The sequence below is a fragment of the Rhopilema esculentum genome, chromosome 21 (assembly GCF_057945365.1).
Source record: "Rhopilema esculentum isolate cy_ngs chromosome 21, ASM5794536v1, whole genome shotgun sequence".
Taxonomy (NCBI): domain Eukaryota; kingdom Metazoa; phylum Cnidaria; class Scyphozoa; order Rhizostomeae; family Rhizostomatidae; genus Rhopilema; species Rhopilema esculentum.
The window spans coordinates 3,269,805-3,281,730 of NC_142835.1; the positions used below are offsets into that span (position 1 = coordinate 3,269,805).

Consider the following 11,926-nt stretch of genomic DNA (forward strand, 5'->3'; position numbering starts at 1 on the left):
TCAATAACCGTGGGACCTGGAGGAAGGTGATGGCCGGCGCTGCTGGTGCCATCAGGAGAAGAAACGTGCAACTATTGACCAACAAGAGGCTACGCAAGCTGGAACCAGAACCATCACCTACTGAGGCGGCCTACAAATGTGAAACTTACAACAGCACCTTCAAGGCAGCAATTGGGCTGTCATCTCACTTGTGGCATGGGCACTAGCTCCTCCCCACGTCATCGTTATTATCGACGAACTGTTAAAGAAGAAGAAGACTAGAAACAACTTTATTGCCAACATAGATGTAAAGACTGTGAAAGACTTTATGTTATTAGTTTAGTGACAGATAACTGTAAACTAGTTATAATTTATCTATTTAGCAGGTATACATTTGCCTTTTGCTGCTAAAGTTTGCACGGGTCATTTAGAAGAGTATTTAGCGTGACAGCGTGTTGATGTCATTCTGTTTTTTGCCTCAATGTAAAAAGGGACCACAGAGCGTAATACAAAATGAGGCCTAAAAAAGCTTTTAGGGGCTAGACATGCAAAGTGCAAAGCAAGATTATATACGTATTTTTTTACGCACAGTTTTGAAAATTATCGAGGAGGCTTAACCCCCCAGCCCCTGCATCCCCTAGACTTAATGGTTTAGTCTGTTGAGCAGCATTGCCCCGATGTCCCCTGGTGCACGTCATAAGGGTAGGGTGAATGGTTGCTTTCAGTTCTTTTTTAGAGAAGAGATGTTTGTCAAAAGAGTGCTCCAAAGTTTTCTAATAACAGGGCCCACGCCACAGGGGGGTCATGGCTCCCCACTTTTCTTGCTAACTATAGATATTAAATCCCCCTTTTAGGTATTAAATAGGTAACCCCTTTTTTGCCCCGCCCTCACTTTAGAATCGGTGGCGCGGGCCCTGAATAGAAAGTTTATACCATCAAGAATGTACCCCAGCAGCTCACTTCCTTTGTTATGTTGGGGGATATTGCTAATTGCTTTCCTACTGTATGCTGGCAAGCTATGTCCACTTCTGCTTGGCAAATTTTCGCCCTCTTTCTTCCCATCAATGAGCTTCATTGCGCAAAAATGATGACAAAGAGGCAAAGTGAAATTGTCCATATACGACCAATCGCCTATTGGTTCTCTGTACAGTTAATTTGTGATGCTCCTCTACGTGTTCTGTGTGTCAATTTTTTTGCTTAATTCGCAGGGTAGCTAATATAATATTCCCCACAAGTCAAACATTTTGGAAAAGGACAATTTCATTTGCCATAGATAAGCAACACATAATTTTTGTGGTCAAGCACAAGCAAATGTCATTCTGCAAAATCTATTATTCTAATATACTTTCTAACCGTACTGACTTGCTTGATCAAGACTCGCTATTAGAAATTGATGAGGACGATTGTCTATTCATTTTCATAACAGGTTGTTCTCAAGAAAGATTTAAATATTTATGAAAAATGACTAAACAATTGTTTTATTATGAAGATAGAGAGGTAGGTGTCTCATATTAATTTTTAATCGCATTTTCAATGACTTTGTGTTCAGAATCTGGATTATCCACTTTACAGTTACTGGCAGTCAGGCCTTTTGACAGCCTGAAGCTTTATAAATTGATAAGCTACGATAATTTTCTTAACAATTCAAAATGTGCCACCTTAAAATCAATTTACGCCAATGCTTCTACATCTTCTTCCTTATAAGTTCGTCACTTTATTGGAAAATAGCAAGTAAGTATGTTTAAGCGATTTATTTGCATTTAAGCACATACAAACTTGTATTTATTTAGAACTGTTTTTGCGATTAGATTTTCTCAAGCCACTTAATCTCTAGTTTCTACAACAATTCAGTTTAAATGTTTTTCTTCAAGAGTGAATCTCATCATTTCTTAAAGTATTTTATGCTTTTTCTCAATAAGTCTAAATTGTCTGCTTAACGTCTCTTTGCAATGTACTCAAATCCTGTACAAACACCTATTGTTGATTATGCTAGCTGCAAGTTTAATATTTATCAAGAGGCATACCAATTATAAATACCAAGAGGCAAGTAGCATGGCATTCAGACGTAAAACTCGCGTCACTAGCATTAAACATTTTAATAGTCACCCCAGGACTGTGTTTATATTTTGTACCAACTAAGAGAAATTCATTTATCGTTGACAGAAAATCTTCGTCATTATAATGAAAAGGAAAACAAAGATGATATACCAAAATCCAAAAAAGCATGGACAGCTTAAAAGGAAAACAAATCGGCACTACAGTTGCAAGCTTGCTCTACCAAAAATTTCCCTAATTTGAGATTAAAACTTTGCTAAAAGGTTAAGTGCTTGTATGGGAAAATTGACACTGATCAAGACTTTTAAACTTTATACACAGGTACAAAGAATTACGTTGCACCTAAAGTAAAATATGAAAGAATCACTTTGCCCTCATTGAAAATATCAAAGCCAATTTTGTGGGAATTCCTTTCTGTAAAGCACATAATTTTTAATTTTGGCAGCACCTCTGGCCCTCTGGACCAAAGTTCCACCAAGTATACAGTATATCGAAGAAGGATCCAACGCCACTATTGCATGGGACTATGACTTGAATGGCGAAGTGATTCAGTTTGCTAAATGGGGGAAATTGAAATCCGACAATGGATGGGACAAGAGCTTTATAATGAGAAGTTTCAACGCAGCAAAAGCGCAAGTTGTTGCCAGCTTTGCTGATAAAATCAACTGGATAGCAAATGCAACGATGGTGATTATCAATGTCACGGTACAAGACAGTGGAATCTATGGGTGCTCTATAGATCTGCTTTCGGGGAGAAACATTATAAGCAGCATGCAACTCAATGTTTTCCGTAAGTGATTTCATGATGTAATGATTTGATGACGATATTGATGAACAAGCTGATTCAAATATACTAGATTGCGTGCTGTACAATAAAAAAGAAAATAACGATGAATTTGAGTAAAGTTTACTAGGAATGAATAAATAACGTAATATATTAATATGTTATTTTGTTAATTAATAAGCTATTATTTATTCCTAATACAATTTACTTGAATTCATAGTTATTTTAAGTTGATTAAAACGATTGTTATCAATAGTTTCATTAATGATTATGATTATGTGCAGGACTTTCCTATTCACAGGACTTGCTAAAGCTAATGGTGCAAACATGACCAATCACATATCAGTTAAACCAATAGAAGGCGGCCATTTGATACTGCACTTTGAGGCAGTGTCCAATTATCCACCATCTGGTGTCTGGTTTGCCAAAGACAACGAAGTAAAGTATTTCGCTAACACAAATTCAACACGTGAAATAATTGGAACAGAAGGAGCTAGCAATGTATACAGGTTTAAGCTGCTCAAGAGCAACATTCACAGAAATGACTCTGGTTTGTACCAAGGATATGTAACGTTTGGTGATGCTAAGTACTGGTTCAAAAATTTCACAGTACTTGTAAGATGTAAGTCAACTTATCAATGTTGCGCTTTAAGAGCAAAACATGCTGAATCATTAACTGCTAAACAGCTTCAATTTGCATGTGGTGTTTTGATAAGAACGGAAACATAGAATTATGGCTTTTCTTATTACACATGGGTGAACGACATTTACTATTTTCGATTGAGAGAATCACCCTCCAAAATTCACTTCAAGGGAAGCATTTCACAAGAAAGTAGAAATTTAGCACCCATCATGACAAGTAATGGAAATCCAGCACTCTTCGGAACTAGACCCTTTTTTATAGAAATTTTACTCGATTTTAAAATGTCAAAAAGCTATTTAAGTTTTAATGCATTGGAACTGATATTACAAAATTATTTTTTTAAAAAGCAGAGTATAATATACTTTGTAGGTTTTTATGTGTTTATCTGTTTTCAAAACGACAATAAGCGTCAAAACTGAGGGGGGGGGGGGGGGGGGGGGTTGCTTAGGGTAAAACTTCTAGGCTTCTGAAGGGGCTACCAAACAATTATACTTATCTACTGTAGTAAGTATCTGAATTAAATCTCACTATTCCCCCGAGATCTCAAGCTTTCCTTGTGAGTCAATTTACTGCTTAGAAACCTGAGACTTGCACGGATAAATGAGTAACTGCTTGAAACTTGAAATTTAGCTTTTCATCGTAGACTCGCCTGGTAATTCAACGGAATTCAGGACCAGTACAGGATCTACTATACTCCTACGTGGAACAACTGCAACATTGTCATGCAAGGCTGTTTCTTACCCAGATCCTCATTATGAGATAACAAAATCAATGACGTCATTGTCAAATAACTCTAATGGCAACTTTTCTCTGCGCAATATAGCAACGGAGCACGAAGGGATGTATTTTTGTCATGCAAAGAATGAAATTGGTGACGGTGCTGTTCGCTCTCTTAATGTAGAAGTTGGAGGTGAGTGGCAAGGCTCATGTTTAGGAAAGAAGTTCAAAGTACATGAGCAAGATCAGAAACCAAATATAAATTTGTTAAACTGAAGATATAGAAATCTGTCAAATTCTCTTGCCTTTTCAATTTCCTATTGAATGACATTCAAGACGTAATATTAAAAAAAATACTCTGAGCATGTAAAAGTTTGAGGCCAACAGTTTAATTGTTCTGTAATGGTTAAGATCAAGCATCCAAAATTCAGGGTAACGCATCGATACTTCTGAAAACACAGCGTCATTTTCTTACTTGCTCTCTTATTGCAGTATGGAAAAATATTAGTGTTGTAGCAGTAATATGGTAAAAAACCAGGAAATTTGTCAATGATGGAGACCCTGGATGACGGGGATAGCAATGATGGGGAGTCTTCATCATTTAGTCTCAGAAGTATAGTTCGAAACTAGTCACTGAAATATTTTTTTGAGCAAGGATTTTTAGTAGTGTACAATACTTTATCCCGGATTATTGAGAGCCTGATACCCAGGATAGCCATTTTTGAGATTCCTGTCATATATATGTACAGTTAATACACAACTTGAATAAGGTGGCTTTGAAATTTTGATGAAATTGAATGTGAAAACACTTTTCCTTGGGTAAAAATCCATCGCCATAATTGCAATGTGGGTTTAGTGAAGGGAGATATTCAAGATTTTGCAGACTTTCCAACCGTTCTTTTACTTTTTTTTGTTTTCAGATGTTCCACAAATCACAAATAGTGCAAAGAAACATCATTACATCCCTGTAGGAGATACATTGTTAATAAACTGCACAGCAATAGCTTGGCCTGTGGCAACAATGATGTGGATCAAAGATGGTACTCCTATACACGCAACTAGAAACGTAGCATTGAATAAAAAGACGACTGTTAGTCACGTTGAAATTGTTAACACGACTTTGTCAGATGCGGGGAACTGGACTTGCATTTCAGAGAATATGTTTGGAAGAGAGCTAGTTCATCAAAGAATTGAAATTATTTGTGAGTACACACTTTATTTTATAAAATATAGTAAATAAGAATAATAAAGCTCCAAATCGCTGGAATTTAAAATAGTATAAGAATAATGCAAGGCTCAAGCATTATAAATACTAAGAATTCTATCTCTTCTCTGCATGTGTTCGTATGGAAACATAAAAAAGAGACAAAATATAGGAAGGGAGTAGCAAAAACTGGGAAGCATCTATGACATATAATTCTATTGCTTCAACTACATCATGCTAGCATCTTTGCAAAAATCAATTATTATTATCATTATTGGTTGAAGATTGAATATCCAGCGTTACCCACAACGTATCGCGATTCTTTCATCAATTAATTCTATTCTTTATTTATTTAAAGGGATGGTCGAAATGGAAAACAAAAGCACACATTATTTAACACCTAGAGAATCTTCTAGTTTCTTCATTCAATATGACGTGAAGTCTAACCTGAGGCCGAAGGTTGTCTGGACCCGTGACAGTGTACCCATCTCAGGTGAATTCAACGTGACAATGGAAATCTTGAAAGAAGAAGCAAATCTAACACACTATAGATTTTCTTTAATGAAGAACAACGTGCGTCCAACAGACAGTGGTGTTTATAATGCCATCATTTCATACGGGGATCACAAATACCGCTCAAGAAATTATAACATATCTATCGAAGGTATGTATCTAGAACTTGGAAAGCCATGATGATATAAGCAAGTAGCATCTAATTTAGTGTCACAGATGAAAAGCCCCAGACTTCAGAGCCAAAAAGGGACCTTAATGTTAAGAAGGAAGCAAAATCATTTTCATCATCTCCTGGAAGCTTTAGGACACATGGCCTAGGTATTACGATAATGGTAATATTATTGAATTTGCAGATATTCATACAGTCACAGCGTAATATTCATGCATGCTCAAATATTGCTGATAGGTTGTTAACGCTGCAACTCTTTGACTGCTTTACTAACTATAATGTCATTTCATTCCAGCCATTCCGAGGAGCGATGCAATTAAGAGAGGTAAGAAGGTCCCGAAGACCACTTTCCAATGTAGTGATGTCTTTAGTTTCTAAATACCATTATTACAAATCATGCAAACTTGCATGAGAGATAAGTTTATAGCCCAAACATCTGCAATTCTAAAACTCTGAATGCATTTACACTTTTGAAACAAGTATAACAGTGAATACAGTGGGGGCTACCAGGGGGTTACCGTAGAAAGCCCTTTTGATATTTCAGTGGCAGTTTCACCATCATAGAATCATGGCACGGACAAAGCACTGACAAAAGCATGCACTGCATTTATTTTCACAGCATATTGATAAACGTTCATTAACTTCGAATTTTAGAGAAAGATGATGACGCATGGGTGATACCACTCATCATTGGATTCGCTGGCTTGATCCTGCTTATATTCGCTGTATTTTGCGGAACAGTTTATGGTCGAAGGTAACGCTTTTCTGATACTTCTAGACTGATTTCTTAAGTGCTTTGTAATTGAAGACCTTACACAAAAACATGCCAGGGGTTGGGTCAAAAGCAAAGCATTGAGAGATATTCGGCATTGGCATTCAAGTTTGTGTATTAGTGATTAATAGCTGCAGTACAAGTCTGTTGATGACAACAAATCTAAGTTATGATATAAACGAGTACACCGTCAGTTTAAAAAATAATTATCTTTTTCACTACCTAGCAAAATTCTCTGTTGAATTTTCAAAAGCTGCTTATGCACTCCCCACATTTACTGTCTCATTTATGAATACGGGTTTTCATAATAAGCTTTTTTTGCAGGAAATAACAGCTTTTGACATAGAAAAAATTGATGCCTTATCATAGAAAACAGATCATAAAGCAGGAGAAGAGCAATATCTTTCAGAATTGCCTCGTGTTTAAGATATTAATTATCATACTTGACAATTTCACTTTAAAGTAGAAAGAAAAATAATAGATACGTCAGATACCTTTTCAAATAAAAAGAGAAAATTTAAAGGTTGCTTTACGAGACTTAAACAACTTTTATAAGAGTTATTATCCGTATGGGATTATCTAGGTGCCTAAGGTGAAAGGCGGATCAAGATAGTTCGCCATTCAATCCAATATTTTACCAGAGATGCATAGATATTTCGTATTGTCGGATTCCTACATGAAAGAGACAAGCATAGACGTAAGAGCTTAGGGGCATAAGGGTCTTAAGGGCAAGCGTCTCCACTCTTCTAAAACAGCGGCAAAGTACATATTTGCTTGCAGGTCACTTAGGCGCCCCTTTTTGCCTTCATTTGCCGCTCCTCCCTTTCCAATGTTCCATTATCTATGGAAGAGAAGGAGGTAATTTTTACCAGCAAGAGTATATGATGAATTTCATTCTGTAATTGCTGTATTTTTGTTTAGAATCAGAGATTATGACCGAGAAAGAACACCCCGAAATGGCATGGTACCAAATGCAGAAGAAACAGGAGCATTCAGCGCAGTAAGAGTAGCCGACGGCGATTCTAAAGAGGTGAAATTTAAGAAGAAAAATGATGGTAATGGGGAAGAGCTCGGACAAACGAATAATGGGTTTCACAGGGACAGCATTTATCGTTTCACTGTCAATCCAATGTTTTCAAGCCCAGAGGCAAGACAAGAAAATGCAAGAAGTGAAGATGAGGACGGGCGTTTACCTATATCAAATGCTATATATCTTCCAACAAATATGAGTAAGTTGCCTATTATTAACTTTTTCACATCAATCTTACTTTCTCACATCATTCAGTACTGTTTGTAACGAATATAGCTGTAACGGGAACCCTATTGAAAAAGGAGACATTCCTGAATCATAAAAGAGCATTAAAAACTTCATCAAAAGAAAACAAAATGTGCTCTGCACTTCGATTTTGGGGTTGTGTCATTGTGCACAGAAATAAACTATCAATTTTTTGCATAGCAAAAATTTTACATCTTTTTCACTAAGCTTGTTTTCCTTCCAACCCAACGTTATTCTTGTTTGATGTTCGAGGGACTAATGTTTTTGACTTAGGGACTAAGGGACTAAGTTTGGTGTATTTACCCTACTTGCCAATACCCCTAACAGGTGTACTACAACCCAGTGCAGTGCTCAATGGTCATGTTTTGCCTGTAAAAGTCCTGTCATTGTCAATCGCTTTCTTATGCAGATTACGATACTGACGAAGCATCAATAACGCTTGAGAGTGAACTTAGCAGGGAAGAAAATTACTTGTCTTCACCAGCAGAAACAAACGATGAGCAGGAGGCTGATGGACAGGAACCCCGAGAAGAAGCTTCATTGGAAGACACGACGGAAGATGATGAATTGGGAAACAACGAAACATGGGAACTGGAACAGTTGGGACTTGATGACCTTGGAGCTCAGGATGTAGAGGTGCTTGAGGAAGAAATACAGGCTCAGGAGAATGAGGTGGTGGAAGAACAAGAAATTGACCAAGGAAAAGATGATACGGACATGCCTAGTAAAAGCTTTATCTTGCCACCTATTGTTAGTCAAAAGCAGGCACCAGATGAGGTGGCTTATTCTTTTGAACTCTTTGATTTTCGAACGAGTGGCTTATAGGAGAGTAGTCCACGCTTATAGGAGAGCGGAGTAATTGGTCCAAACTTGCAATGTTAGTGTTTAGTGAAGGAAAGCCAGAATCAGATGCCCTTAGAATGGAAGTTGGCATTGTTTTCTCAGGTTTCATGAGTGAAATAGATAGCTAAGGACGTCATAGGGGAATTTATGATGATACAAAGCTTCCATTCAAACAAGAAATATTACTAACTATCTTCTAGCTTCAAAATCAATTCTTAGATACATGAAAGCAAAGGTTTCAAAACTCTGTTATATTAGAAAATTGCTCTTAGTAGGTTTTTTAGTTTCGGTATTGTAACTTGAAAATTTCGTTCCTAGGTTTCTTAACTTCTCTCATGTCTAACGTCTTTAGTATAAAGCTTTTAAAGTAAATGATTTTTAGGGTTTTGGGGATTTTAAAACAACATCACGCAAAAGCTGAAATAGCTAAACAGAAGCAGCAGCTTAAGTTCTCATTTGCCTCCTATCCTTTTTAAAAAAAGAGTCACAAAGTGCAATTTTGCTAGTTATTGTTCTAAGTCACCAACACCATGCTATCATTTCTAACTGAAAACAGTCTCAGCCTCGCTGTATGTTCACTGGCTGGGTCTGTACTATGCCTCATTTTCTCGTGTCCTTATTACGTATGAGAGTAAAAATTATATTGTGCGAAGTTGTCTTTTTACATCCATTGATGTTTCGAGCAAAGATCCTAATTTGAAAATATAGAGCCATAGCTGTAATTTGCACCAAATAAGAGGTAATTTTAGCTGTAACTTTTTTATTTAACTATATTTGTGTACCTGTCTTGCACATTGTTTGTTGTGCGCAAAAAGTTTGGATAAAATCCAACAACCTATATATTTATGTAAAATTTTCAGGCAGTGTATGGATGACTTTTCTATTTTGAAATCCTTAACTTCGAAAGGGTTGTGTTATAGATAGTTTTAGCGTGTTTAAAACAATTGCTTATGACCAATCTGGTATGTCTTTGTATAATGCTAATGCTTTGGAGTGTACGGTTTTAATATCGTGTTCCAGAGGTTGATGTTGTGAGACACCCTATAAACCCATTCCAAGGTACCATTAAAATCATCAGCTAATGGAAAAAATTGCATAATCAGGGGCGGATCTAGAAATTATTCTGAGGGGTTCTAAAACGTAAGGCTTGGTAACCCAGGGTGTTGCTATGCACAAACTCCGTACCCCTGCTAATAAGCCATAATGAAATGAAAGCCTTCCATAAACTAAAAAGCCTGGATGCCTTGATTTATATAGTAATTTTTGGTTTCAGCTTTTATGCCAATTGAACGCAATTTGCAGCTCGCCCCTCTTATATTCACTTAGGGTACAAAAGTATAGAAACTGTAGTCAAATATGATATGATGGCCCGCAGTGGCAAAAGGCCCGAGCCCACAGATTTTCAAAGCAAAATTAAATTTTTGACTCTTTGCAGCCATTTATTAGAACTTGATCAGCTTGACCAAAATAATAACGTGGCTGGTGGAATGAAGCCCTTGATGTGCAGTGCAAAAGTTGAACACAGGGATTCAAACACAGCATGCATCGCCAAACCGAAGGCCCTGAACGTTTCGCTATGGGCCTGGCGTTTTGAGTATTTTTATGTATTTGAAATTCTTAGAGAAAAAAGGATTCGCAGGAATATAAGTAGGTATAAAAAGGAAACCCCTTTTGGTCAATAATAGTAAGGGCAAGTTTTTGAGATGTTTTTTATGTAGTTCTTGAATGATTAAAAAAAGAATAACAAGGGCTCGGGCAAGCTTTATCCTCTGAATATAAATCATACCTCATGGTCTATGAATAAGACATGAAACACGGAGTTGAAACTTGAAACCGTTCTGTTATATAAACCACAGCGTTTACAAGTTCTGCCGTTACAGCATCGAGCATCAGGTAAAGATCGTCAAAAGATCCACGAAAACATATTGCAAATTTGCGCCTAAGCATTCGTCGCGTGCTGTATCATAATTCAACTCCCCCTGGTCAACCTCAACTCCCCCTGTTCAAGCTCAACTCCCCCTGGTCATAAAACCACTTATACATTTGACTGTAGATTGAAGCGAAGAAACTCCCCCTGGTTTGTCGGTATTCTTTGATGTTTTGGATTTTTGAAATCCATGGGTTCTCGCGCCAAAGTTTAGAACCCCTCGACCTGGCACCGTGATTGGCTAGATTCACTTCCACGGGTGCAGAAACTCGTATAATTTACAGGCCACGGGTTCCTTAAGTGGCTGGATATAAGAGGAGACAATGCTTTCCGAGTCTGTAGAATGCTATACAGGACAACCAGGGGGAGTTTCATAACACTTCAATGCATGGACTGAAATAACAATGTTGAACAGTTGTGAGACGGGGCATTGAAGCGGAAATAACAATTTCAGGAGATGTGCATACTTCCCGGTATTATTTAAATGGTTTAAATAATAATAAACAAAATTGCGGTAGAATAAGCTTTAATCCTCAAAAAGTTTTTTCTCAAATCTGAGGGGTGCTCGAGCCCCCTTCGCACCCCACTGGATCCGCCCCTGTCATAATGGACAGGAATTTCAAGTATCTAAACCTGATTCTTTTTAGCGTGCTCCTCCATTTGAAACTGTATCCCTCCGTCCATGTAGTGTCCAACTACAGCAAACCGGGGTAAGATTTTAGAAGTCTTGTCTCAAGTCCTCAGCAAAAGAGCACTTATTTCTGTATGTTTGTTTCCGTGAACAATACTAGGGCTACCTTAACTTGATTCTCACCTGACACTCTCCCATGACAATCAAAACAGATACATTGCATTAAAACAGGAATCTATTGTTTTTCTGCCTTGAGTGTCACACCAAAATCAGGTAAATTCTGTGTGTACCCCAGTCAATTTGTGACACGTACATTAGAGCTGACAAAAAGTAGGACTTTAAAAGCACGTGAGATTCTTGAACCAAAAAAATTCCAATGCTAAAAAGAGCATTTCGACCGAGGCGTGTTCTTC

The 11,926-nt window shown here is 37.3% G+C and overlaps 1 protein-coding gene across 1 annotated transcript; it reads left to right on the plus strand.

Annotated features, from left to right (window-relative positions):
- Positions 1-1,401: 1,401 nt before the first annotated feature.
- On the plus strand, positions 1,402-10,049 carry LOC135684451 (uncharacterized). Its single transcript, XM_065200025.2, has 10 exons — positions 1,402-1,710; positions 2,480-2,824; positions 3,120-3,440; positions 4,105-4,371; positions 5,099-5,380; positions 5,741-6,046; positions 6,360-6,389; positions 6,719-6,818; positions 7,758-8,065; positions 8,522-10,049. Exons 1-10 carry the CDS (start codon positions 1,629-1,631, stop codon positions 8,935-8,937), a joined length of 2,457 nt encoding a protein of 818 aa, XP_065056097.2. The 5' UTR covers positions 1,402-1,628; the 3' UTR covers positions 8,938-10,049.
- Positions 10,050-11,926: the final 1,877 nt, after the last annotated feature.

Bases quoted from the DNA above. Each gene is read 5' to 3' on its own strand.
- LOC135684451 (XM_065200025.2), top strand. From the start codon at position 1,629: ATGTGCCACCTTAAAATCAATTTACGCCAATGCTTCTACATCTTCTTC. The intron at 4,372-5,098 runs GTGAGTGGCAAG...TTTTGTTTTCAG, and splicing joins TCTTAATGTAGAAGTTGGAG to ATGTTCCACAAATCACAAAT. The intron at 5,381-5,740 runs GTGAGTACACAC...ATTTATTTAAAG, and splicing joins TCAAAGAATTGAAATTATTT to GGATGGTCGAAATGGAAAAC.